At 39.1% G+C, this 27,760-nt stretch overlaps 1 protein-coding gene across 7 annotated transcripts in view; it reads left to right on the top strand.

The window, feature by feature from the left end:
- The window catches only part of SNX13 (sorting nexin 13), a 115,466-nt gene that overhangs the window by 65,427 nt on the left and 22,279 nt on the right, over positions 1 to 27,760 (top strand). For 4 of the 7 annotated variants that reach the window (XM_070726515.1, XM_070726518.1, XM_070726514.1 and 1 more), the window contains 7 exons: positions 1,215 to 1,408; positions 12,393 to 12,497; positions 17,498 to 17,630; positions 20,436 to 20,473; positions 21,290 to 21,359; positions 24,510 to 24,679; positions 25,482 to 25,589. In XM_070726515.1, the coding sequence (XP_070582616.1) occupies positions 1,215 to 1,408; positions 12,393 to 12,497; positions 17,498 to 17,630; positions 20,436 to 20,473; positions 21,290 to 21,359; positions 24,510 to 24,679; positions 25,482 to 25,589 (818 nt within the window). The remainder of the gene's footprint in view (positions 1 to 1,214; positions 1,409 to 12,392; positions 12,498 to 17,497; positions 17,631 to 20,435; positions 20,474 to 21,289; positions 21,360 to 24,509; positions 24,680 to 25,481; positions 25,590 to 27,760) is intronic. The other 3 variants (XM_070726517.1, XM_070726519.1, XM_070726516.1) reach the window with 1 other exon arrangement.

Below are 27,760 nucleotides of genomic sequence, written 5' to 3'. Positions count from 1 at the left end.
TGGGATATCTTAGAAGGGTGGGCATTCCTGGGAGTGGCTGTGCCTATACTAGGCCTCCCTCTGTTTCTCCCGTCCCTGAGTCATCCTGTGCTCTACCTACTGTAACAACCCATATATTTGTTTAACAAACGCATTGGGGAAAGCAGGACAACAATGTCATTAGTTAGGTACTTCATTTAACATAGTCCCTGACTTCTGACAATTGGCAGGTTCTACTAATTTCATAAGTCAAGGACTAACTGTATAAGTGCTAGTTATAATAATTTGTGTCATTCAGGAACAATATCTGAATTTCTAGATAGACTCTCTAACCAGTTCAAATGAGTAGAAATTGCCCGCTGAAAGATGCTGGCTATCAAACATGGTACTGGAAGTATCTTAAACAAAGTTCTATGAAGTCCCTCTCTTTTGATAGAACCTGTCTCCAGAAGCAATGATATCTGTATTCTTACGATTTTGCAAATGTTCATTAATACTTGATTGTTTCATAACTTATTTGGAGTTATTTCAATGCTTAATTGTTTTATCTAAAGCTGTTACATTTTATGTAATTTTAAAATATAATTTGGTGTTGGTTTATTGTATGTTTGTATTGTTGATATAACTGTGCAGATAGAAACATTGTATAAACATATAGCAAAAGTCACAATACTAGCAGAAGGGTCCCCAACTGGCAGTCTGCATTTAGAACCTAAAATATGTAGCAGTACATAATAAGAAATTCAATATATGCAAACTTCAAGGGCCAAGTAACATAATACATCATGGTAGTACAGTGGTTAGAATGCAGTATTGCAGGCTAACTCTGTCCACTTTCGGGAGTTCATTCCTGATTAGTCAAGATTGACACAGCCATGCATTCTGTCGAAGTTGTTAAACAGAGGACTCAGATTGTAGAAGGAATCTGTAAGCATATGTAAATCTAAGTACTTTTTAATGGTGCAATCCTGTTAGAAAACATTGCTTCAGAAAATCAGTGTGAATGCAATTGTCATTTTGAAAGGAAGGGAAGGGATGGATGGATTGATGGAAGGGAGGGAGGGAGGAAGATGATGTTTTAAATATAACTATTACAATATGATTGAATAGTTTATTTAATTACTTGATTTGATTTGTATAACTGTCCATCTCATTTTCATGACTCTGGGCAACTCACATAGTCAAAACGACCACACCAACATAAATGAAAATAAATCATTGTTATTTTTCTTTAGATTACATGCAGCAGATGGGAGGTCAAGCACATCTTTTTTTCTGGATAACAGTAGAAGGATACAGGGTTACAGCTCAAAAACAGCTAGAAGTATTGTTCAACCTTCAGAAAGATGGAATACATCAAACAACGCAAACCAAAGGTCTGTTAAGAACAGCTGCAGTTGGAATATATGAACAGTATTTATCAGAAAAGGTAAGAATTGATTCTTTTAAAACAAAAATGATGTTTTATAAAACATCTATCCAAATAGATTTGTAGAAGTGAATAATTTGAAAAATTTCTGAAAATTAAACAGTCAATGTGGGCATTCAAAGTTATTTCAACGTCTAACGATTGAATAAAATATATAGAACAAGATAAAGTAAATATTGATTACTCAAAATAACAGTACTTAAACTTTATTATAATCAGACAAACATAGAACATTTAATATGAAGTTTTTAAAAATCATTCAATATAATTGAGGTAGTATATACAATAGTATATTCTTACTTATTAATTGGTTCCAGGAGACACAATGAGTACCAAAAACAGTTAGTACCAAACAATTTTTTACCATAAATAAAGTAGTGAATCACAATGCAGCCTACATTGACAAGTTGTAGCTTGTGCATTGAGTACCAAGAAACGGTAAGTACTAAGACAAAATTTTTACATCAAAATGTTGGGGATGGATTTTAAAGCAGGACTTCAGCAGGCAGGCACCATAGTGAAAACAAACTTTATTTTATAAACAGAAAAAGTTCATTGAGCCAGCTGCGCTTTATCAAGCAGCTTCTAACAAAAACATGGATACAAGCACACAAGAAGGTTAGATTAGAATGTGCTCGCTCACATAAGCAAGCGGATATATATATAGGAAACAGAGAAAGATAAGGATTGTGGGAGTGATGTAAGAGGGGGTGTGATCAGAGCAAATAAAGAAACACAGCAACACTTTAACTAAGGAAAGTCTCTGTTGGCTGGCAATTCTCAGCGTGACACCCCTTCTTTGGCAGTCATCAGGGACTTTGATTCACTTCAGGCACAGTTTCTCAGAAAGGTATTCGTGTTGGTCAGCTGGCAGTGGCTTATTCAGCACATCAGCGATCTGTTCATTTGAAGGCACATATTGTAGAGTCACGAATCCTTGTTGCACATATTTTCTCGCATTTTTATATCGTAAATCGATGTGCCGTGAACGTGCTCCCACATATTCAGCATCAGCAATGAATTTCACTGAAATATTATCTTCCATAATGACAATAGGTTTCATTGGCTCTGCCCAGATACTAGTAATGAGAGCAGAAACATTGGTTAAATCATTGCAACAGTCAGAAACACAAGCATATTCGGACTCAGTGGAGGAACAAGAAATAAATCTCTGCTTTCTGACTTTCCAATATATTGGACACCCATTCAAAAACATTATGAAACCAGAAGTACTTTGACGAGTTTCAATGTCACTCGCCCAATCAGAATCTGCATAGCAAATCAGTTTAGGATACTTGTTTTGTTCTGGTTCCAGGAACAACTTTATGTCCATCGTGTGCTTCATATATCTGAGCAATCTCTTTATACATGACCAATGAAATACAGTCGCGTTGCCTACGTGTCGTGACAACAAATTCACACTAAGTGAAATGTCGGGTCTTGTCCAACTACTAATATATAACAATGACCCAATTACTGAGTGATAAAGTGTTTGGTCCTTAAACAAAGGACTATTTTGGTATGTCAACCTATAAAAATCTGTCTGCATTGGAGACCGACATGGGTGTGCATCAGCCATGTTGCATTGTTGTAACAATTGATCAATCTTGTTTGATTGTGAGAGACTAAACCCCTTCTTAGTTTTCTGAATTTGAACCCCTAAGTAATCATGAATGTGTCCTAAGCTTTTTAGTGTGAAATGTTTTGCTAAACCCTTTGCAAAATTCTCACTCATATGTTGATTTGGACCAATATACACAATATCATCAACATACACAAGAACAATTTCATAAACATTACCTTGCCCTTTTGTAAACACGCATTGATCAGAGTCGGACTTAATAAAGCCCATTGAATTTAGTTTGTCAATTAGACATCTATGCCACATTAAACCAGATTGTTTCAATCCGTATAGACTCTTTTGCAGTCGCCAGACACATCCTTCCTGGTCCTGGAATCCGGGTGCGCCTTTCACGTAGATTTCTTCATCTAGATCGGCATTCAGATATGCAGTTTCAACATCAAACTGGAAAACTTCTAAATTCAGGGCAGCGGCAGTTGTTAAGGCAATTTTGACACTTTCATTTCTGACAGTAGGTGAATAAGTATCGGTGTAATCATCAGGAAAAGTCTGAGAGTAGCCTTGTGCTACTAATCTAGCTTTGTATAGTTCCTCACCGTTTGGCTTTCGCTTAATTCTATAGACCCATCGTGTGCCAATAACTTTCTTATGTTCTGGAGGGTCAACATGTTTGTACACCTTCAATTTCTTTAAACTGTCAAGTTCAGCTTGCATGGCATTATACCATTTTTCCTGTTCAGGTTCAGGTAAATGTTTTATTTGATAAAAATTATCGGGAGGAAGTAAAACATTGTTACAAATAACAGGAAACAATTTTTGAGCTACTTGCGCTTGATATCTCTGAGGAGGAACTCCTTTTGTGGTTCTCTTGGAACGTCGTAGAACCGTGGTCCATTCATTTTGGTCATCTCCATCTTCATTTACATCGCTAATAACATCATCTGCGACTGATGAAGACTGTACATCAGGAACATCTGGGACAACTGGAACATCTGGAACATCTATCTGAGAGTCAGGTTGCGCTGTACCTTGAACATCTTTAGGAAAATAAACTGATGTGTCGTTACTGTGTATCCTGGACCAATTTGTATCTTCCTCAAATTTTGCTGAATTGGAAACAATAGCTCTGTAATTAGAGTCAGTAAATTTATAATACTTGGAACTTTCATCAAAACCTATAAATCTCAGTTTTTGTGCCACTGGACCACCCTTCTTTCTTTGAGCCAGTGGAATGTTAACCATGGCATACGAGCCAAATATGTGAAGGTTTTGAATGTCAGGCTTCTTCCCATAAAACATATAGTACGGAGTTTGTTTTAACACACTGCTCCAAGTACGATTAACAAGGTAGTTTGCATACCTTAATGCTTCGCCCCAATAAGCATTATCGAGATCAGCGTCTTCTAAGAGACAGCGATACATAGTCTGTAGAACACCTTGTCTTCGTTCAGCTATCCCATTATGGGCCGGAGTGTAAGGTGCTGATGCTTGGTGCCGTATTCCTTTGCGTCTCATCCAGTTCTGGAATCGCTGAGACATAAACTCACCACCACGATCACTTTGGATTCTTCTAATACGGACACCGAATTGATTGAAGACCTTTGTAGCAAAGTCTGTAAAGATCTGAAACGTCTCTGATTTCTGTTTCATTAGATACACAAAGCCATATCTAGAAAAACTATCAACAATTGTTAAAAAATACTTATTGTTACCCCTAGTAGGTCGAAATGGACCGACAATGTCGGTATGAACCAAATCGAAAATGCGTGAAGACAAACGAAGGGCATGTTTAGCAATGGGGGCAGCCTTTGATTTAGATTTATTACAAACAAAACAATCAAGATAAATAGGACAATTACTATCAACTTTGAAACCGTTCACGCACTCAGGCATCTTAGATAATACATCATAGGAAGCATGGCCCAAACGTCGATGCCAACGGTGGATGCACCTAGAATGAAAAAGTTTATTTTTTAGTAAAGGTTTAGCATTTGCAACATTATGCGGAACATCTTGTGATTCATTGGCTTTATGAGCCTCTGATTTTATAATAGCAGCAGGTTTTCTCTCTGGGCCTGCGCTTTCAGGTTTTGGAACGCTCATACTTACATCTACCAATGAATGAAAGTTCGGCTTGAGGTAGAAAACACCACCAATCGGAATGGCATGTGCGACAACAGTGCCATTTCTGATGATGTGAATATCAGAGTTCAATAGCATTGCTTTGTAGCCTAAGTCTTTGTTTAGGCGATGAAGGCTGAGTATGTTGCTTTCAGAATTTGGAATGTAGAGAACGCGTGGAATCGTCTGGTCCAGTTCATCTATGTAGATTGTTCCTTCTCCTTCGACTCGGGATAAGTTTTTTGAGAATCCATACACCTCCTTAATGTCGGATTCACGTAATTCCGTAAAAAGTTCTTTTTGGTGAGTAATATGAAAAGCAGCTCCACTATCTATAGTCCATAAACGTTTTGTGTTGTACTCACAATTTAAGTCAGGAACGTTTTTCTGAAGCACAGTATTGATTTTTGATTGTGATTCGCTTCCGAAACCTCGTTGAGCTGACCTATAGGTACTGGAACCTCTGCGTCTACTGCCTGTGGAACGTCTTCCTCTATTCTGGGCAGGATATTGAGAGCGTTGTGGATCAGCAGATTGAGAGCGTTGAAAATCTGATCTTCTAGACTGGTTACTCCTTTGTTGGTAACCACGACTCACTGGAGATCTAATAGTAGTGAATCTGGGTTTCCGCATTCGTTCCATAATGATTTCTTCTTCGGTCAACATTTGGCAAACTCTGGTTGTAGTGCGTTGAGGTATGGGTATACTAAGACACTTCGTGATAGCTTCTTTCCAGTCCTCATTTAACGACGTGAGGATTGCAGTAGTCATTTGTATATGGTCAATATTGTATCCTCTTTCGATCAATTCCTTCTGCATCGCCAAGAGCTTCGACAAGTGTGGAGCAATTTTCTCTCCAGGTTGTAATTTCGCATTAAAAAAATCAGTGAACAACAGGCATGTGCCCTCAGGAGAGATAGGACGGTACAGTTCATCGAGCGCGGTAATTACGGCGTTTGCAGTATTGGCAAGAGAGAATCTGATAGATAAATCTGTAACTAAAGACATGAGAATCAAAATGGTCGCTCTTCTATCTAAGGCTCTTTCTTCTTGTGTCCAGAGTCTGTTTGGTGGGTTGAATACAATGGTGTCAACCCCTTCTGCAGCTAATATCAGCGTGATCTGGTGTAACCACGTCTTATAATTTCGCCCATTATTTTGAAGTTGAGACTCACCTTGCAATGGTGACAAGGTAGAGAATTGTCTTGGAAATGCAGCCGGCATCTGTTGTTGCAGTTGAGGGCGTGGTGCCAATAATGGCTGAGCTGGTTGAAGTGGGATTTGCGCCGAGTCAACATTTCTCCGATCATCTGGTAACTTATATTGCTTCAAACGGTCACTAGATGGCGCTCCTGAATTCTCTGGCGATAAAACAACATTTTGATGCAGTTGCTTAAGTTGTCCACCAGGTGGCGCATTTTGGATCTGGCTTGGAATTGAGCCAAATCCCAGAGGAAAAGTTAAACTGGGTGTTTTCTCAATTTGGCCACTGGGTGGTGCTGCATCTAGTTCCTTGAATGCTGGTAAATGCGTGGCCTCAACAGACTGTCTTGGAACAGAGACCATATTTTTCAATTTTAATGAGTCGTATATTTTCCCTTCACAGTATTCTACTTGTGCACTTCTTATCTGGCTCAGTTGTTTTTCTTTGACAATAAGTTGAGAGCTATAAAACCGGGCAAGATCCTTATCAGACTGGCTAAGATCTTTTGACTCTTTATCCAGTTTCAAATCTAATAAACATTTTTGTATTGCAGCAATATCATGCTTTAAATCATCTGCCAAGGACTTAGTAATTTGAATATTTATGTCATCTTCTAAAAGGTTGCTCTCATGTAAAGTTGGCTTAGACATGAAACTTTGTTGAAATTTAACTTTTGGCTTCGCTCCTAGCTGTTCCGGTAAACTAGGATTTACAGCTATCTCTGCCTGAAAATGTGGGCTAATTGCCCTTGCTTCACCTATTTGATTTACAGGCTCAGTTAAACTAAGCAAGTTAGTAACTTCACTTATCTGTTCGATGGATGTCTGCTGAGTTGAAAAATTACTTTGAGCGAGGCCCGGCAGATGTTCAGACGGAGTCGGCATGATGCTTTGAAGTTCAGAAGAAGAAAAATCAAAAGCTTGCTGCCGCCGTTTCTTAACAGGCATATCAGCCTGATTAAATTAAAAATAAAAATAAACGAACCATCTCTCGGCGTACCATGTTGGGGATGGATTTTAAAGCAGGACTTCAGCAGGCAGGCACCATAGTGAAAACAAACTTTATTTTATAAACAGAAAAAGTTCATTGAGCCAGCTGCGCTTTATCAAGCAGCTTCTAACAAAAACATGGCTACAAGCACACAAGAAGGTTAGATTAGAATGTGCTCGCTCACATAAGCAAGCGGATATATATATAGGAAACAGAGAAAGATAAGGATTGTGGGAGTGATGTAAGAGGGGGTGTGATCAGAGCAAATAAAGAAACACAGCAACACTTTAACTAAGGAAAATCTCTGTTGGCTGGCAATTCTCAGCGTGACACAAAATGTGTTGAGTACAAAATTCAATGAGTTTAAAAACATGAGCTTTTAAACTCATGTAGGGAGGCGGAACCGACTAGACGCCTAATAGACCCAGAGGGCTTTCAGATGGCGATTGGGGTTCTGTCGGATTCACTTATACACAATTCGGCAGAGTCCCTTGCTGTGGCCTGGAATAAGGCTGCAGCAGGGGCTCTTGACCGAGTTGCGCCGCTGCGACCTCTCTGTGACACTTGACCCTGGAGAGCTCCTTGGTTTACCGAGGATGACCAGGTGTTGAAATGCCAGAAGAGACGTCTAGAGAAGCGATGGAGGAAAAGTAAATCTGAGTCTGATCGAACACTTGTAAGAGCTCATATTAAGACTTACAAAGCGGCGCTCAAGGCGGCAATCAAGGGCTGCCTTGATTGCATCAGCGGAATCTCGCCCGGCCGCCCTTTTCAGGGTAACCCACTCCCTCCTTAATCAGAGGGGAGTTGGGGAGCCATTGCAGGGCAGTGCTGAGGATTTTAGTATGTTTTTCGCTGATAAAATCGCTCAGATTCGGACGGACCTTGACTCCATTTGGACAGCAGTATCCACTGACAATGAATCAGTCAAGGTGACGGGCCCGTCCTTATCCACATGTCTGGGAGGAGTTTGACCTGGTGACACCTGATGAAGTGGATAAGGCCATTGGAGCTGTGAGTTCCACCACTTGTTTACTGGATCCGTGTCCCTCTTGGTTGGTTTCGGTGAGCAGAGAGGTGACACAGAGCTGGGTCCAGGAGATTGTCAACGTTTTTCTGAGGGGGGTCCTTCCCGGCTCCCTACAAGGAGGTACTCGTGGACCCCCTCCTCAAGAAGCCTTCCCTGGACCCAGCTGTGCTTAACAACTATTGTCCAGTCTCCAACCTTCCCTTTATGGGGAAGATTGTTGAGAAGGTGGTGTCGCTCCAGTTCCAGTTGTCCTTGGAAGAAGCCGATTATCTAGGCCCTCAGCAGTCAGGATTCAGGCCTGGCTACAGCATGGAAACTGCTTTGGTTGCACTGATGGATGATCTCTGGCGGGCCCGGGACAGGGGTTTATCCTCTGTCCTGGTGCTTCTTGACCTCTCAGCGACATTCGATACCATCGACCATGGTATCCTTCTGTGGCAGCTGGAGGGGATGGGAGTGGGGGGAACTGTTCTGCAGTAGTTTTCCTCCTATCTCTCTGGCCGATCGCAGTCGGTGTTAGTGGGGGGTCAGAGGTCAATCTCGAGGTTTTCCCCTCAGGGGTCGGTCCTCTCCCCCCTACTATTTAACATCTACATGAAACCACTGGGTGAGATCATCCAAGGGCATGGGGTGAGGTGCCATCAGTACGCTGATGACACCCAGTTGTACATCTCCACCCCATGTCCAGTCGGTGAAGCAGTGGAAGTGATGTGCCGGTGCCTGGAGGCTGTTAGGGTCTGGACGGGTGTCAACAGGCTCAAACTCAATCCTGAGAAGACGGAGTGGCTTTGGGTTTTGCAACTTGTGCGTCCTCTTTGATCCACAGCTAACATTAGAACATCACCTTCCAGCTGTGGCGAGGAGGGCATTTACCCAGGTTTGTCTGGTGCACCAGTTGCAGCCCTATTTGGATAGGGAGTCTCTGCTCACAGTCACTCATGCCCTCATCACCTCGAGGTCCAACTACTGCAACACTCTCTACATGGGGCTATCTCTGAAGAGTGTTTGGAAACTCCAGATCGTGCAAAATGTGGCCGCATGAGCAATCATGGGCCAACCTAGATACACCCATGTTTCGTCAACACTCCGTGGCTTGCACTGGTTGCCAATCAGTTTCCAGACACAATTCAAAGTGTTGGTAATGACCTACAAAACCCTACATGGCATCGGACCTCCTTCTACCGCACAAATTCCAGCGGCCGATTAGGTCCCACAGAGTTGGCATTCTCTGGGTCCCATCGACTAAGCAATGTCGTGTGGCAGGGCCCAGGGGAAGAGCCTTCTCTGTGGCAGCCCCGGCCCTCTGGAACCAACTCCCCCTGGAGATTCGAATTGCCCCCACCCTCCTCGCCTTCCGCAAGATGTTAAAGACCGATTTATGTCGCCAGGCATGAGCGGATTAATCCCCCCCGACTTGTAGCATTTGAGAATGGTGTTATTGTGTAGTACTGATTGTTTTTGGTAATGATGGGTCTTAATTTAGTATTTTTAATATTGGATTTTTATTGTACTGTATTGCTTTTATTGTTGTGAGCAGCCCTGAGTCCCCGGAGAGGACTCTAATAAATTAATAAATTATTATTATTATTATTATTATTATTATTATTATTATTATTACTACTACTAGTAGTACTACTACTACTACTACTACTCTAAAATTAGTCAAAAGATACTGAAATCTGCCATACTAGGCACTAAAATCATCATCATCATAATAAGAATAATAGTTTGAAGAATATATTACAGGCAGTCCTCAACTTAAAATTGTTGAAGTTAGAATGGCACTGAAAAAGTTACATGACTGTTCTTTGCACATGACTCTTGCAGCAATCCCATGCTCACAAATTGTCAAAATTTGGATGCTTGGCAGTTGGCTCATATTTATAATGGTTGCAATGCCGCAGAGTCATGTGATAAATTTTGGTGACCTTCTAACAAAGTCAATTGGGAAATCATATTAACTTAACAATCATGTTACTAACTTAACAACTGCAGTAATTCACTTAATAACTATGGCAAGAAAGATTGCAAAATGGCACAGAACTCATGGTCATATGTCAAAGAATAAATTTGTAATCAAATTAATCTTGAATGAAGATAAAATTGAAGATATAAAATTACCACATATAATACAGTGAAACTCGAAAAATTAGAATATTGTGCAAAAGTTCATTTATTTCAGTAATCCAACATAAAGGGTGAAACTAATATATGAGGGATACTTATTAAAATTCAAAGCAAAATAGTTCAAGTCATGATTTGTCATCATTGTGATGATTATGGGATACAGCTCATGAAAACCCCAAATCCACAATATCAGAAAATTAGAATATTATGAAAAAGTGCAGTATTTCAGGCTCAAAGTGTCCTACTCTAATCAGCTAATTAAGCCATAACACCTGCAAAGAGTTTGGTTTAGTAGGAATCACAATCATGGGAAGGACTGCTGACCTGACAGTTGTATAGAAAACCATCATTAATACCTTCGATAAAGAGGGAAAGCCTCAAAAATAATTGCAAACGAAGTTAAATGTTCCCAAAACACATTAATAGAAAGTTATGTGAAAGTTATGTGCCCTCTCCCATTCCCTCTGGAGGCTCTCTGGAAGCCAAAAGCACCCTCCAAGAGCCTCTGTGGACTCCAGGAAGGACGTCTTTGTGATGTCAAAGCTCGGCCCATGGAATTCCCTTTTGGGATTCCCCACCTCCGTTTGAGCCTCCCGACCAGCCGACAGCTCCGTGGCTCTTTTGCAAAGCTGACAGCCAGGCGGTGGGGTTTCTTGGCGTTCTCCTGAACCCGAACGCCGAACCCGAACTTTTGCCAAACTTCCAGGTTCGGCGTTCAGGAGAATGCCGAGAAGCCCCCCGGCCGTTTCAAAAGGCGACAGCTAGGCGGTGGGGCTTCTCGGCGTCCTCCCAAACGCCGAACCCAGAAGTTCGGCAAAAGTTCGGGTTTGGCATTCGGGTTCGGGAGGATGCCGAGAAGCCCCCCGGCTGTTTCAAAAGGCGACAGCCGGACGGCGGGGCTTCTCGGCGGCCACCTGAACCCAAACTTTCGGGTTCGGCGTTCAGGCAGCGGGTTCGTAAGGCGGAAAAAGTTCGTAAGAAGAGGCAAAAAATTTCCGAACCCCAGGTTCGTATCTCGGAAAGTTCATATGACGAGGGGTTAATATCACGAGGTACCACTGTGCCTGGGATAACCTAGAAAGTATAGAAGCAGTAGTGTAATACAAATACTTTCTACATTGTTATCATATGACAAGCAAGTAACACATGTTCATTTGTTTCTAGCTTTCATCTCTATTGATCCACAATCATTTAGGATATTGATTTCTTTTCATATGAAGGTGCATCACACCTTGCCAGGATGAAGATTGTTCTATGATTTCAATAAACTAAATCTATAAGTTAGTTTTACCATGTTTTAGACACTCACATATACAAAGATGGTTTAGTAAGAAAAATTGCATTGTCACATGACTGATAAATATAACCATAATAAATATTTCTGTAATTAATGGAGAAGTCTAATACATGTATGCAAGATAGCCATAATAAACAAACAATCAGTTCATTTTTCAAAAAAACTGAATTCTCAATCTCAATTCTAAAAATAGAAATAACTGTTAGTTTGTTTGTTTATTTATTTATATATTCATTCATTTGACTTTTTCACAGTTAAGCATCTTTTTATTTTTAGAATTCAGATTGACTCTATATTTGTTTTTATTCTTATATACTGGTATTTAAAAATTCAGTCAGAGAATTCCAGATCTTAAGAATAAAGCTATGGGTGTTTTTACTTCTTTTTACTTCTTCTTATCCCAACCCCATATAAATACTTTATACATATAAATTATATGTCACTTGTAAATATTCCTTCCAGTACCTCAAAATGAAATACTATAGCTTTTATGAATGACTTGAATTACTTGAACATTTTGAGTTTTTATAGTTCTCTATCTTTATTGTATCTTGAATAATAATGGCTGATTTTTAATTTTTATAAATAAATGAATGGAAATAAAAACTAAAATAATATAATTCTATATGGCAGGCTTCTCCAAGAATTACTATCGATGATCCATTAGTAGCGAAACTGGAAGAAAAGTTGAATAATGAGGATCCAACTCCTGAAATTTTTGATCAGATTCAAAGAAAGGTAATTTGTTTTATTCTTATCTACTAGTCTGACTGTATATCTGTCAGTATTCATGATTTTTGTTGATTTCTAGATTGAAATTTAGAATAACAATGCAAATACTTATTGCATTATTTACATCTAAATGCACCTTTATATAACAAGGTTCTTTATGATTTAGATCAGAGGTCCCCAACCGCCGGTCCGCGGACCAGGACCGGGCCGTTGGGGGTTTTCAGCCGGTCCGCGGCGCCGCTGCCCTCCCGGCAGAGAACATGCAGGACGGGGTGGGGCGTCGGGCGGTGACGCAGCCCTCCACACTTCTCCACAGGGCGGGGAGAATCAGGAGGCTCCTTTGGCGGCTGGGGGCTGCCTGGCTTTGTGATTTTGGCTGGGGGGGGGAAGTTAGGAAGGTCCTACTTCTCCTCCCCCAGCCAAAAATTCAAAGCCTATCTGCTGGATACGGGCGATGAGTGGGACAGAGCGGCGCAGAAGCCTCTTGCAGCAGCTGCCACAGCCACTGGCTTCGGCGCCGCTCGTCCCGCCCATCGCCCGTATCCAGCAGAAGCTACTACCCGAGTGCTCTTGGCCGGCGGGATTCAAAGTGCTGGGGTGGGGGGTGTCCTGACAGCCCCCCCACCCCAGTGCTTCGCCTCCCGCTGGGCGGGCTAGAGGCGGGCAGCGGCGGGGGGCACGATGGATGAAGGTGCGCCGCTCCCCCGAGAAGCGCATTCGGCAGAGGAAGACTCCGCGAATCCCTCGCGGCTCTGTCGCGAGCGCGTCCTCCTGAGGAGGAAATGGAAGCGAGGGCAACGGAACGGCTGTTCGTCGCGGCCCCTGGTGAGTTATGCAGGGCAGGTCAGGGGCGTCGTTTGCCCGCAGTAAAGATGGTGGTGTTTCCTGTTTCGGGTTTTTTCCCCTCACTCATGAGAGAGAGGAGTCCCACGATTCTGGCCGCTCTTTACTCGCCGGCTTTTTGCCTGTCCCTGATCTCTCTCTCTCTCACACACACACATACACCCCTTGCAGTGTCTTTGGGACACCTCCGTCTCTCCTTCCCCGAGCTGCTTCTCCTCCCCCCCCCAAACCTGCTGCGTCACTAAGCTCCACCCCTCCATAACCCCACCCCCATATGACCAAAGCCCCCCCCCCCCCACCGGGCCGTGGAAAACTGGTTTAACTTAAAGCCGGTCCCTGGTGTAAAAAAGGTTGGGGACCTCTGATTTAGATTACTGAGAGGGGAGGGGCCAAGCACTACGGCAACACAGAGTTCCCTGTGCTCTGCTGGGGAACCCTGATATTTCTGTCACCTGGGGGTGCGGGTTCCCTTGGAACCAGTCCAGAACCACTCTGGAGGGGTGATGAAGAAGGGGATACTATTGATGATCTGTTTTGGGATCAGCATATCCCACAGAGAGTTGGCACTGAGCCCTCGACCGGCGACAGTGGAATCTGCTTAGAAGAAGAAGCCGTCCTAGCCGCGGTGGCTACGTAACAAAAAGATTGCAAATTTTAAGAAGTTGGAATGAGAATTTGAAGAATCTTGCAGGAGAGACATAGAAGGAGATTAAGAAATTGATGCTGGTGAGTGACTTGGCCAAATTAACTATTTGTAAAAATACTTTGAAAGTTTCTGAGGGGAGCAAAAGGGACCAGAAATGAAAGAGCAACTAATTCTGCGAATGGAGGCTATTGAGCAAAGTAAAAAAGAACTGTAACTAAAATCCAAAGATTGTGGAATTTACCTTAAAAGAACCAGTTTGTAATGCTAATAACTGTTAAGATGGCAAATTGAAGAGTGTTTTGGGGAGCCATTCTTCAAGAAAGAAAATAGAAAAAGGCAAAAGCCAGAAGAACAAGCCAGTAACGCCATTTGCTGGACAGAGCATTTGAGGGTGTGAAAAAAGCATCTGCTTAGGAGCTGGATGACTGAAAATGGATGAGTTGTTATCCTGTGGCACATTTAAAAGATTGTGGTGACAAATTGTCCATTATCACTTGTGCTTTTTGAATTTTTAAGAAAAGAGAACACTGATTTTGAAATATGAAGGAAATTAACCTAGTAGACTTGGGGAAAATGCTTGAATGCATAATAAACAGTTGCAGAGAAATCTGGGGACTTGAACCAAAAATAAGGGCCAGGAAGGAAATTCTAATAGAACGAGAAACAGAAGAAGAAACTATTGAAGAGGAAAGGATTAAAGAAAATATTTGATCATGCAAGGAGGAAGAAGAAACATAAAAGTCTGACGGCAGAAAAAGACCTCATGGTCCATCTAGTCTGTCCTTATACTATTTTCTGTATTTTATCTTAGGATGGATATATGTTTATCCCAGGCATGTTTAAATTCAGTTACTGTGGATTTATCTACCACGTCTGCTGGAAGTTTGTTCCAAGGATCTACTACTCTTTCATTAAAATAATATTTTCTCATGTTGCTTTTGATCTTTCCCCCAACTAACTTCAGATTGTGTCCCCTTGTCCTTGTGTTCACTTTCCTATTAAAAACACTTCCCTCCTGGACCTTATTTAACCCTTTAACATATTTAAATGTTTCGATCATGTCCCCCCTTTTCCTTCTGTCCTCCAGACTATACAGATTGAGTTCATTAAGTCTTTCCTGATACATTTTATGCTTAAGACCTTCCACCATTCTTGTAGCCCGTCTTTGGACCCGTTCAATTTTGTCAATATCTTTTTGTAGGTGAGATCATAATCTCCCTCTTCCTGTTTGTTATACCTCTAGCTATGCAGCCAAGCATCCTACTTGCTTTCCCTACCGCCTGACTGCACTGTTCACCCATTTTGAGACTGTCAGAAATCACTACCCCTAAATCCTTTTCTTCTGAAGTATTTGCTAAGACAGAACTGCCGATACAATACTCAGATTGAGGATCCCTTTTCCCCAAGTGCATTATTTTACATTTGGAAACATTAAACTGCAGTTTCCATTTCTTTGACCATTTATCTAGTAAGGCTAAATCATTTGCCATATTACAGACCCTCCAGGAATATCAACCCTATTGCACACTTTAGAGTCATCGGCAAATAGGCAAACCTTCCCTACCAAACCTTCCCCTATGTCACTCACAAACATATTAAAAAGAATAGGACCCAGAACAGACCCTTGTGGCACACCGCTTGTAACCTGAAATGATGACTGGAATATAAATGGAAATTAATGCCTTTGTTAATGAACTTTATGTACAATGTCATGAATATGATTATGATTGCTATTTTGTAAATGATTTATTCAGAAAAGTAAGAAGGGAAAAGAGGGCGACAATAAATAGGTGGGGGCTAAAAATACTATAGAGATGGGTAATGCATTTAAAAAGTAGAAAAGGAACTGGTGGAAAGAGCAGGTGTCAACAGAAGAATAATAGAAAGGAAGAAAAAAGAGAAAGAAAGAAAAAGAGAGAAAGAGAGAGAGAGGAAGGGGGAAAGCTAAAAAAGTGGGGATAGAAAAAGCACAATGGATGAGAGCGGTTAGACCACTATTAACCTGTCTTTTCTATGTGACTTTCTTATTTTTATAAGTATTAAAATTAGAGTTAATAGAGACAAGAATTAGAGTTTGAATATTTCTAATGAATTTAATTATTGGATTATGGTATAAATGGTTTTTCCCATAACATAATAGAATATTGTGAATATTAGAGATTTTTGCTTAGTTTTGGTTGTTCCCTTTATTTTTCTTTCTGAATGCTCTTTCTACTGCTTCTTCTGAAATAGGCAAATGAATTTTATAAGTTAGCTCTATATGAGAGCTTTGATTAAAGCTAAAGTTCTTTTGTAATAAGCAAGTATATTCTATTTGTAGTAAGCAAGTATATGGGTTATAAAAACAATATAATAATAGCACAAAATTTGATGATAACTACTTGATTTATATAATTAGTATTCATGGTATGAATATTGAGAAATTTTTAATGATTAATGGATTTAATATAACTTAATGGTTATAATAATACTATAATAGTATGAATTTTGATGTTACTGATTTGATTTATATAACTAATACTATCTTGAGAGCTTGATTCCTCCTTCTATAAGATAAATATTATTTTATTGAGGAAATGTTACATAATTAATGATTGAGTAATTCCTCATTTGATATTCACTGTGATAGAAATTATTTTAATTTATGAGTTTCGTCTAAATGGAAAATTTGTATATTCACTATATGAAAGCTCAAACTAATCAATTGTTTTGGAATAGCACATGATATTCTGATTAAGAAAATCTGATATCTGTAATGTAAATGAATATAAGACAGTATGTTTGATTATATGTCTAAAAGTATTGCAGAGGTTTTTTGTTACAATAAAAGACAGAATAAGAAATATAGACTTGAGGAAGTAATTTCAGAAAGGGTGGAAGCAGCAAGCCTACAAATGAAAAGGTACAAGAAATATATAACTATCTTGGAAAGATAAGTTACAGTGATTAACTGAGGGGTGTTAAATTGTTGGATTAATTTGACATGGAACTCAGAAGACAAACTATATTTTTTACTGGAGATAGCTCTTTTTTTTGGGGGGGGGGGGTAAATACCTGGTATAAAAGTTTTGTTTCACCTTATTTATGTTATAAATAATAATTTTTTGGAAGAGTTATGGATACTCTTTAAATTTGAATACACAATATCAGTTTGCAATTATGATGAGATGGGAGATATTCTGGAAAGGCAAAAGAGAATGGAAGAGGAAGTAGAGGGAGAAGAAGAGAAGGAGAAGGAGGAGCGAAGTAGGTAGGAGGAGTAGATGGAGAAAGAAGGAGGGGAGTTTGAGATAGAACCAAAGGAGCAGATTGGGGTAGGTTAAGAAAAGAGCAGATTAAGATGGGGATTCTTGAATAATGGATAAAAATGTATATTTATATGTATTTCTTGTAATATTGGAAGGTATACACATGTGAATTTGATTTGTGAAGACTTGAGAAAAAAATAAAAAACTGTTTGAAAAAAAATGTTTTAGATTATCTATTTTGCATAACGTTAAGCTTTAATTTCATTAAGGTATATGAATTGATGCTCCAAGATGAAAGATTCTATCCTTCATTCAAACAGCATCCACTTTATGTACGAATGCTTGCAGAGCTAGATATGCTAAAGGATCCTAGTTTCAGGGGATCAGATGATGGTGAGGGGGGTAAGTTGTCCACATCAGATAGGCATATACCTGTAAGTATAAATAAGTAAATATAAGTAAATAAAAATAAAAGTCAAAGCCTTTATTGTCATTGTACCTCATCTATACAACAAAATTGGTATAGCCCCTGCTGGTGCAGTTCTTATAAGAAAATGTTAATAATACAAGTAGTTAGGGAAAAACTAGTAATACATTTTCATATGTACAACATATTCTGTACAACATGTATATTACTTAGATGTACGATTTTATATCATGATATATACATATTACACATTACACTGGCACCGGTGGTAAATTTGTGGTACTATATTGTGTTTACGAAGGGTAGAAGCTGTTTTTTAAACAGCTTAAAGTAGGTAGGAAGTAAGTAATTTTTTTCTAATCAGATAGTATTTTAACTCGCATATTTTTTTTTTGTAAAGAGGCTTATGTAGATACACAAAAATAATTTGGAGAAATTTTGCATACCTCTACATAATAAGAATTGGGAATACAGTATTCCATTTTTTTGGCATAATTTGTCTGCTTTGTTGCTATTCTACTGCAAATTTCCACAGTAACAGGTAGTGAGCATGCCTTGATTCTGGAAAAGTGCTTCATATCCCATAGGTGTGAATTTGCTAGATGGTAATGGAATATGATTATTTTTATACTTCTACAAAAACCTGAAAAAACATGTTCATTTTTTAAGAATAACTTTTAGAATTAAAATTAAATGTGGCCTTTTTTTAAGCTTATGTTGAAACTCTTAATGTATAACACTCTTGTCTCTTTAATTCTTACATTACATGTACTTCTGTTATAAGCAAAATATATGCTTGGCTACCGCCTAGTGGCCTATTTTGACAATAGCATAAATTTTCATTTAAATTTTAGCAGTCAACTGAGCTAAGGATTCCTTATTACTAATTAATTGAATTTGTTTCAACTTACCATATTTTTCGGAGTATAAGATGCACCGGAATATAAGATGCACCTTTGTTTTTGGGGAGGAAAAAGATTCTGCTTACCAGATATTCATCTGGCTAGGATCCTTAGTCTGGTCAGCTTCACCACATTATTTTATCCCCTGGTTAAGGGCTTAAAAATTATTCTGAGAGAGTAACAAGTAACAACAGAAACAAGCTTGCAAGCCAGTAAGAGCTGAGAACAACATTAGCACCTGGAAACCAACAGTCTGAGCAAGTAGAGCAATGGAAAAAACCCTGCAAAGACTTAGGGCTTGGAAAACATTTTTCTTTGCAGAGAGTAACAATGAAAGAGCTTGCAAGCTGGTAAGAGCTGGGAACATTGTTAGCACCTAGTTAGGGCTGGAAAGAAACATTCGGACCAAGTAAAGCAAAGTCTGAGTTTGGAAAACATTCCTCGCAGAGAATAATAATGAAGGAGGTTGCAAGCCGGTAAAAGCTGGGAACATTGTTAGCACCTGGTTACAGCTGGAAAGAAACATTTGGAGCAAGTAGAGAATGAAAAAAAAATCAAAGACAGGGTTTGAAAAACATTCCTCGCAGGGAATAATAATGAAAGAGCTTGAAAGCTGGGAACATCATTAGCACCTGGTTAGGGCTGGAAAGAAACTTATTCAGAGCAAGTTAGAGCAATGGAAAAAAAGCCCTGCAAAGACTTAGGGCTTGGAAAACATTCTTCACAGAGAAAAACAATGAAAGAGCCTGCAAGGTAAGAGCTGGGAAGATCGGGGAAGGGAAGCTACATTCAGAGTATACAGTATACTCAAATTATCAGCCTCTTTTAGTTAGGCAAAAGGTGCGTGTTATACACCAAAAAATATGGTATTTATAATAGATGTATGCAGATTTCACTGTTCGTTTTTAAATTTTATAATTATTATGATTCAGCGTTGTAATACCTTGGCTTTTTTTTCTTTAAAATGAACCTAAGTTGTAATAACGTTTAGGTAAATAGTAAGATTATCCATTATAGAAATTTATATTTTTAAACACAACAGAGAGAAATTGTAGTAACTCTAAAAACAGGAGAAAAAAGTGTGATTAAAAGCAATGTCATAAGTAAGGTGTTACAATACTTTGTATCTAGGCAGTCTTCTAAAAGTCAGTTCAAGCTTTTCATTTCTTATTACAGTGGTACCTCAAGATACGAACCCCTCGTCTTACGAACAACTCGTGATACGAACCCGGGGTTCAGAAAAATTTTGCCTCTTCTTACGAACTTTTTTCAAGTTACGAACCGGCGTTCGGAGACTGCTGGGAAGCGGCGCGGCTGTTTTAAAAGGTGACAGCCGGGCGGCGGGGCTTCCCAGAAGCCTCCCGAACGCCGGTTCGTAACTCGAACAAAGTTCGTAAGAAGAGGCAAAAATTTTCTGAACCCCGGGTTCGGTTCGGGAGGTTGCTGGGAAGCCCCCCAGCCCGGCTGTCACCTTTTAAAACAGCCGCGCGGCTTCCCAGCAGTCGGCGAAAGCCGTTTTTTTTGCGGGGGGTTTTTGGTTGCACGGATTAATTGACTTTACATTGTTTCCTATGGGAAACAATGTTTCGTCTTACGAACATTTCGTCATACGAACCTCCTCCTTGCACCAATTAAGTTCGTATGATGAGGTATTACTGTACTCTCATTACTTTGCAGTAAAATACCATAAATGGATTTCGGGTGAAAAAAACCATGGTGATTAACTAGTTTATGTTTTAATGTATTAACCTGTTATTCACTATCATTTTTTCCATCCTAAATCCAAATATTTTATGTGTGTACATAGTTCTAAATTCATGCTTCAATGTTTATTTCCATTGTAGAGCTTTTATTTAAAAAAATGTTTTCTTTACACAGAATCATTTAATGGATCACCTACTGGCAGCATTAATTTGGTAGGTATGTTTTTCAACATTATAGAAGTTCAAAATATTACTTGTTTATTTAAGACAAGAGCAACCAGTGAAACAAAAAAAATGACACTTAAAAGAAATTTTATGATTTTTAAAAGGCCAGTGTATTCTGTTGATGTTTGTTTAAAGAAGTGAAAATAAATAAGTATGTATAAATAAGTGAGAAAAGGGAACAAGTTTGATTTCATCTGTTTGGTCACCCTAGTTATCATATATCAGAAAAAGTGATTATCAGTAAAAGAATTACTCTCCAATTATCTATTCTGCGTCACTTTTTTAAAAAATCTCTGACTCTTAAACAGGTAAAGCATTTTTGCAAAATCTCTGTTTGCACAAAAAAGTGGCAGATAATATATTTTAATTAGAACTTTTAGCTTTAATATTTTTCATTATGACATTGATAAAATAAATGATGAGCAAATAAAAGTTAAGAATATAGTTTTATTTTTCAGATAAAGTACTTATTGTATAAGTAGTTAAGTAGCTGGTTACAAGAAAAATATGCATTTCAAGGCAGTAGAATAAAATGTACATAGCAATATTCAAAAATCTAACAGTATCACAAAAATAAAAAGCATCAGTAAAAAAGGCAAATTCATAACAACATTAACAAATTCTCAGAAATCCTGGGAGAATAGAATCAGAAAATAGAAATGATAGCACTAGGTATACCTAATTGGGAAGGAATTCCAAAGTTAAAAGACTGCATTGAAAAAAAAAAACTTGCCATTCGTGCAATAATATTTATAATATTTCTGGAATATAAATAATTACTGTAGCTTTCCTTTCACCCACTAGTCACTAGATGATCTTTCAAATGTGTCTGCTGATGAGTTGATACAACTACATGCATGCATTTCAGATACTGGTGAGTTTAGAATTGGTATTTGTGTTTTTATAAGAAGGTAAAGTAAGTAACTGATTAACCTTTTAATTAAGGTTTAATATAATTTTTATCCAATACCATAATTTGTATTCTTAGTGTTGTTATGCAGAAAATCCAAGAAGAAAGACTAACATTAGCTAATAAAAGTCTTATTTGTTTATTTAAGATTAATTTTCCATTTACATCGTTTAAAAATGTCTGTCTTCTTATCCTTTTTCATGTATAATTTGAGAATTCAACTTTCTTATTTATGGTTCTTTCATTCTCTGAATATGTCTTTTTTCACTTGTGATATTTTTTCTTTCAATCTATCATTCTATAAAACTTTCTTTCAATCTATCATTCTATAAAGAATTAAAATCAATTATATTAAAATATGCTAAAGATACAAGCACAATATGCATTGCTGTCCCAAATTACGGATCCTGCTAACATCTGGTATATATCACCTGCTCTGTCATCTTCTATACAGTCTAGGTAACCTTCGAGGTACAATAAGTCATTTAACGATCATTCAAAGTTTCAGTACACCTTCCAAAAACTATACAGAATATGTTTCAAAATTATGAATTCTACAGAAGTCACCCAGTCATTTGCCCTTATGAATGATTGTAGAATTCTTCTGTAGAATTCTTTGCTGCAGCACGCCCACATATCTATCCCTTCCCCATCCTGCCCTGCCAGTTGCCCAAAGATATTGGGCTCTGCCTTGCACCATTGAAAACAGGATACAGTGGTACCTCTACTTAAGAACGCCTCCACTTACGAACTTTTCTAGATAAGAACCAGGTGTTCAAGATTTTTTGCCTCTTCTCAAGAACCATTTTCCACTTACATCCCCGAGCCTGTTACCGGAAAAGGCAGGGAGAAGCCTCCAAGGAGCCCCTCTAGGAATCTCCTGGGAGGAAACAGGGCCGGAAAAGGTGGGGAGAAGCCTCTGTGGGCTTCTCTAGGAATCTCCTGGGAGAAAACAGGGCTGAAAAAAACAGGGAGAAGCCTCCATGGGGCCTCTCAAGGAATCTCCTGGGAGGAAACAGGGCCTTCATACACCCTGTGGTTTCCTCAATCGCATACATTATTTGTGCGATTGTGTCACCCTCCCTATGTTTTCCCCAATCACACACATTGATTCCCATGGGAAAAATTGCTTCTTCTTACAAACTTTTCTACTCTAGAACCTGATCACGGAACGAATTAAGTTCGTAAATAGAGGTACCACTGTATAATGATGATAGTGATAGTGCTCCTTTGAAATAGGGATAAAGGAAACCATTAAAGTAAGATTGAACAGCCCTCTCTCAACAGAGGGAGAGGGGTACAACACTACCTATTACCTATTTATAACACAGTCTTTTCAGCAGTTCCAAGAAGGTTCCACACCTATTTGCAGTCGGTGTTAGTGGGGGGTCAGAGGTCGGCTCCGAGGTCGCTCCCTTGTGGGGTACCTCAGGGGTCGGTCCTCTCCCCCCTGCTATTCAACATCTACATGAAACCGCTGGGTGAGATCATCCAAGGACATGGGGTGAGGTATCATCAATATGCCGATGATACCCAGCTTTACATCTCCACCCCATGCCCAGTCAACGAAGCGGTGGAAGTGATGTGCCGGTGCCTGGAGGCTGTTGGGGCCTGGATGGGTGTCAACAGACTCAAACTCAACCCGGATAAGACGGAGTGGCTGTGGGTTCTGCCTCCCAAGGACAATCCCATCTGTCCGTCCATCACCCTGGGGGGGGGAATCATTGCCCCCCTCAGAGAGGGTCCGCAACTTGGGCGTCCACCTCGATCCACAGCTCACATTAGAAAACCATCTCTCAGCTGTGGCGAGGGGGGCGTTTGCCCAGGTCCGCCTGGTGCACCAGTTGCGGCCCTATCTGGACCGGGACTCATTGCTCACAGTCACTCATGCCCTCATCACCTCGAGGTTCGACTACTGTAATGCTCTCTACATGGGGCTACCTCTGAAAAGTGTTCAGAAACTTCAGATCGTGCAGAATGCAGCTGCGAGAGCAGTCATGGGCTTACCTAGGTATGCCCATGTTTCACCATCACTCCGCAGTCTGCATTGGCTGCCGATCAATTTCCGGTCACAATTCAAAGTGTTGGTTATGACCTTTAAAGCCCTTCATGGCATCGGACCAGAATACCTCCGAGACCGCCTCCTGCCGCACGAATCCCAGCGACCGATTAGGTCCCACAGAGTGGGCCTTCTCCGGGTCCCGTCAACTAAACAGTGTCGGTTGGCGGGCCCCAGGGGAAGAGCCTTCTCTGTGGCGGCACCGGCTCTCTGGAACAAACTCCCCCCGGAGATTAGAACTGCCCCTGCTCTACCTGCCTTCCGTAAACTCCTTAAAACCCACCTTTGCCGTCAGGCATGGGGGAAATAAGACATCTCCCCCTGGGCATGTTTAAATTGTGTATGGTATGCTTGTGAGTGTGTATGTACTATATGGGGTTTCTTTTTAAATCTTAAATGTTTTAAATGTATTCAGATTATTTATGATTTGTTTTTCTCTGCTGTGAGCCGCCCCGAGTCCTCGGAGAGGGGCGGCATACAAATCTAAATAATAAATAAATAAATAAATAAATAAATAATCAGATGACCCTGAGGACGCAGATAAACCTTCAATGACTCTCAGAAAGAGTGCTAAGAACCAAATAAGTGAAACATCTTTAAGGAAAACATATCTACTGAAGTTTTCCAACTTGACTAGGTAATAATTTTGTGCAAGATATTAATCTTAAATATGGCCAGAAAAAATGACCTTCTATTATGACAAATGACATAAATATCACTAATTCAGCTACCCTTAATTAAAACTACCTATCTTTTATAGATGAAGTGTAATATGAAAGTCTAATTAATTTGAATAAAAAAGTAATTTCTATTTTCCTTGTATCTTTCAGATGAGGAATGAAAGTTAAGTTCCAGAAATTTATATAGGTTTTTTAAAATAACAGTAAAGAGTATATATATATTTCCTTCTGAGATAAATAGGGAAAAAATAGAATAACACTTGCACACCCATATTGATTTGATTTCTCTCATTTCAACAGCTTTTCATTTCATGTTTCTTCCACTATTTCCATCTTTTTTTTCGTCTATCCATTATTATTTGTTTTAATTGATAGTCTATGCTGATTATGACCCATATACTATGGCAGGAGTTTGTAACGACCACGGGAGGACATATGCATTATATACTATAACTGTTCAACGTCGAACTACTGCTAATGATGAATGGAAAACATATCGCCGCTACAGTGATTTCCATGATTTCCATATGAGAATTACTGAACAGGTAATTTGAAATTATGTTAGTTTGTGTACTTTTTGAGAAAAAACATTGGTAAATGAAATTAGCAATGGACAAATTTCATTTTGCTTGCTTGAAATCAACTGATTTTATCTTATTCTTAAAACCATTCCACAGTATCCTGATTACCCATTGAAATTGGTGTTAGCTAATTGGAACCTGAAGAAATTTGCATACCAGACTTCTGGTTCCAAACTTCATATTTTATAATCCATGTACATTGATTTCTTGCAGATATACTTTTTACAAACAATGTTTCCTAATTGCATACTCTAGAAATTAATATTGACACAATATTGAAGGTTGACACAAAAAAAAGGAAAAAAAGAATGTAAACTGGGCAACATCTCTTCTTCTTGATAACTAATTTAGATACTGAGACAATTTATACTGATGTGTTGTTACTCAAATCTATACCTTCAATCTAGAAAGGTCGAGTCCAGAAAGTGACAATTGTAAATTACAAGTATAACTAGACACCTATGTCAACATAATGTTTTATCATAGTTAATTCTAGTAATGTTTAGTAATGTCTAGTAATTCTAGTAATGTTTTATCATAGTTAATTCTAGTAAACAAGGAAAGCAGCCTAAGAGATTAGGTGAATTATTTACGGCTGAGTTGACCAGTACTTATTTATGAAATATAAATGCCATGTAGCTCTTAGCAACTCTGTGTGGTGATATCTTTATGAAATTAATCAGTAGTATTCTGTTTTGCTGAAATACTACAACAGCTGTGTATGTTTAGAATGAACTGTCACATCCATTTTTATTTATTTTTTTAGTTTGAAAATCTAGGAAATTTATTGAAGCTTCCTGGTAAAAAGACATTCAACAATATGGATAAAGATTTTTTAGAAAAAAGGAAGAAAGATTTAAATTCATACTTACAGGTATGTTTTCATATTCAGATTCTAGGAAAATGTGGTAAACTTTATAAGTAATTTAGGACAGCATACTTCGGTATTTCATAAATATAGATGTAAATATTTAAAAAATATCCTACGCCTCATTTAATGTCTATTCATTACCGACTGAAGTTATTATAGTACTTCAGGGTATTTACAATACATTCTTATGGTTGTGGCATTGGTTGTGGCCATTGCAATGTCCCCAACAATTACATGATCACAGTTTGGATGTCCTGCAACCAGGTAACAATTATAATACTGCAGTATTGGTCATATGACTGCCATTTGAGACTTTCACTGCCGGCTTCCAACAAAGTCAAAAGGGAAGATGGCTGGACATCACAAGTGGTGATCACTTGATCATGAAAAATTGCAGCTACCTGAGATTTGCCTAATAGAATAGAATAGAATAGAATAGAATTTTATTGGCCAAGTGTGATTGGACACACAAGGAATTTGTCTTGGTGCATATGCTCTCAGCGTACATAAAAAAATATATACATTTGTCAAGAATCATGTGATTGTCATAGGGGTCAAATAAGCAATGAAGAAGCAATATTAATTAAAATCTTAGGATATAAGCAACAAGTTACAGTCATACAGTCAACATGGGAGGAAATGGGTGATAGGAATGATGAGAAAAACTAGTAGAATAGAAGTGCAGATTTAGTAGAAAGTCTGACAGTGTTGAGGGAATTATTTGTTTAGTAGAGTGATGGCGTTCGGAAAAAAACTGTTCTTCTGTCTTGTTGTCTTGATATGCAGTGCTCTGTAGCGACGTTTTGAGGGGAGGAGTTGAAACAGTTTGTGTCCAGGATGTGAGGGGTCAGTAAATATTTTCCCTGCCCTCTTTTTGACTCGTGCAATATACAGGTCCTCAATGGAAGGCAGGTTGGCAGCAATTGCTTTTTCTGCAGTTCTGATTGTCCTCTGAAGTCTGTGTCGGTCCTGTTGGGTTGCAGCACCAAACCAGACAGTTATAGAGGTGCAGATGACAGACTCAGTGATTCATCTGCAGAACTGTATCAGCAGCTCCTTGGGCAGTTTGAGCTTCCTGAGCTGGCGCAGAAAGAACATTCTTTGTTTTGCTTTTTTGATGATGTTTTTGATGTTAGGTGACCATTTTAGGTCTTGAGATATGATAGAACCTAAAAATTTGAAGGTCTCTACTGTTGATACTGTGTTGTCTAGTATTGTGAGAGGTGGAAAGGTGGAAGGGTTTCTCCTAAAGTCTACCACCATTTCTACAGTTTTGAGTGTGTTCAGTTCTAGATTGTTCTGGTCACACCACAAGGATAGTTGTTCAACTTCCCATCTGTATGCGGATTCATCATTGTCTCAAATGAGTCCAATCACTGTTGTATCATCTGCAAACTTCAGTACTTTAACAGATGGATCGTTTGAGATGCAGTCATTAGTGTATAGAGAGAAGAGAAGTGGTGAGAGTACACAGCCTTGGGGGGGCACCTGTGCTGATTGTACATGTATCTGATATGATTTTTCCTAGCTTCACCTGCTGCTTCCTGTCTGTTAGGAAGCTTGTGATCCACTTACAAGTGTGTTCAGGTACCGTTAGCTGATTTAGTTTGGTTAAGAGAATGTCCGGTACGATAGTATTGAATGCTGAACTGAAGTCCACAAAGAGGACCCTAGCGTAGGTCATTGGAGATTCAAAATGTTGAAGGGTGTAGTGTAGAGCCATATTAACAGCATCATCTGTTGATCTATTTGCTCGGTATGCAAATTGCAGGGGGTCTAACAGTGGATCCGTGATGGTTTTCAAGTGGAACAAGTGAGCAACAACTGAGACTGCCAGAACTATCATGATGTTGTATCTTCATTCGTGTTATTTAGCAGTGGAGTTCCTGTTAGACAACATCATTGGTAAAGACCACCTGTTTGGCTCCTGGGAGATTGGTACATTAAATGAGTTCACTTCCAGATGGAATCAAACCATACTTATTATACCAAATTAATTGTCTTTAAAATTAATGGGGCATGTGCAGCTTTCGCCATGGGAACTGGGTGGGATAGGTAAAATTGTTCAACAGTAAAATTCACTCCACTTGAGTAGGACTTTGGCCAATACAGTATTGGTGCTTTAAATTGATTTAAATATATGTATATCTGCATTGTTTTAATTTCAGACCAAA

The sequence above is a fragment of the Erythrolamprus reginae genome, chromosome Z (assembly GCF_031021105.1).
Source record: "Erythrolamprus reginae isolate rEryReg1 chromosome Z, rEryReg1.hap1, whole genome shotgun sequence".
In the NCBI taxonomy this organism is placed as follows: Eukaryota; Metazoa; Chordata; class Lepidosauria; order Squamata; family Dipsadidae; genus Erythrolamprus; species Erythrolamprus reginae.
This window is presented reverse-complemented; position numbering and strand designations above follow the sequence as displayed.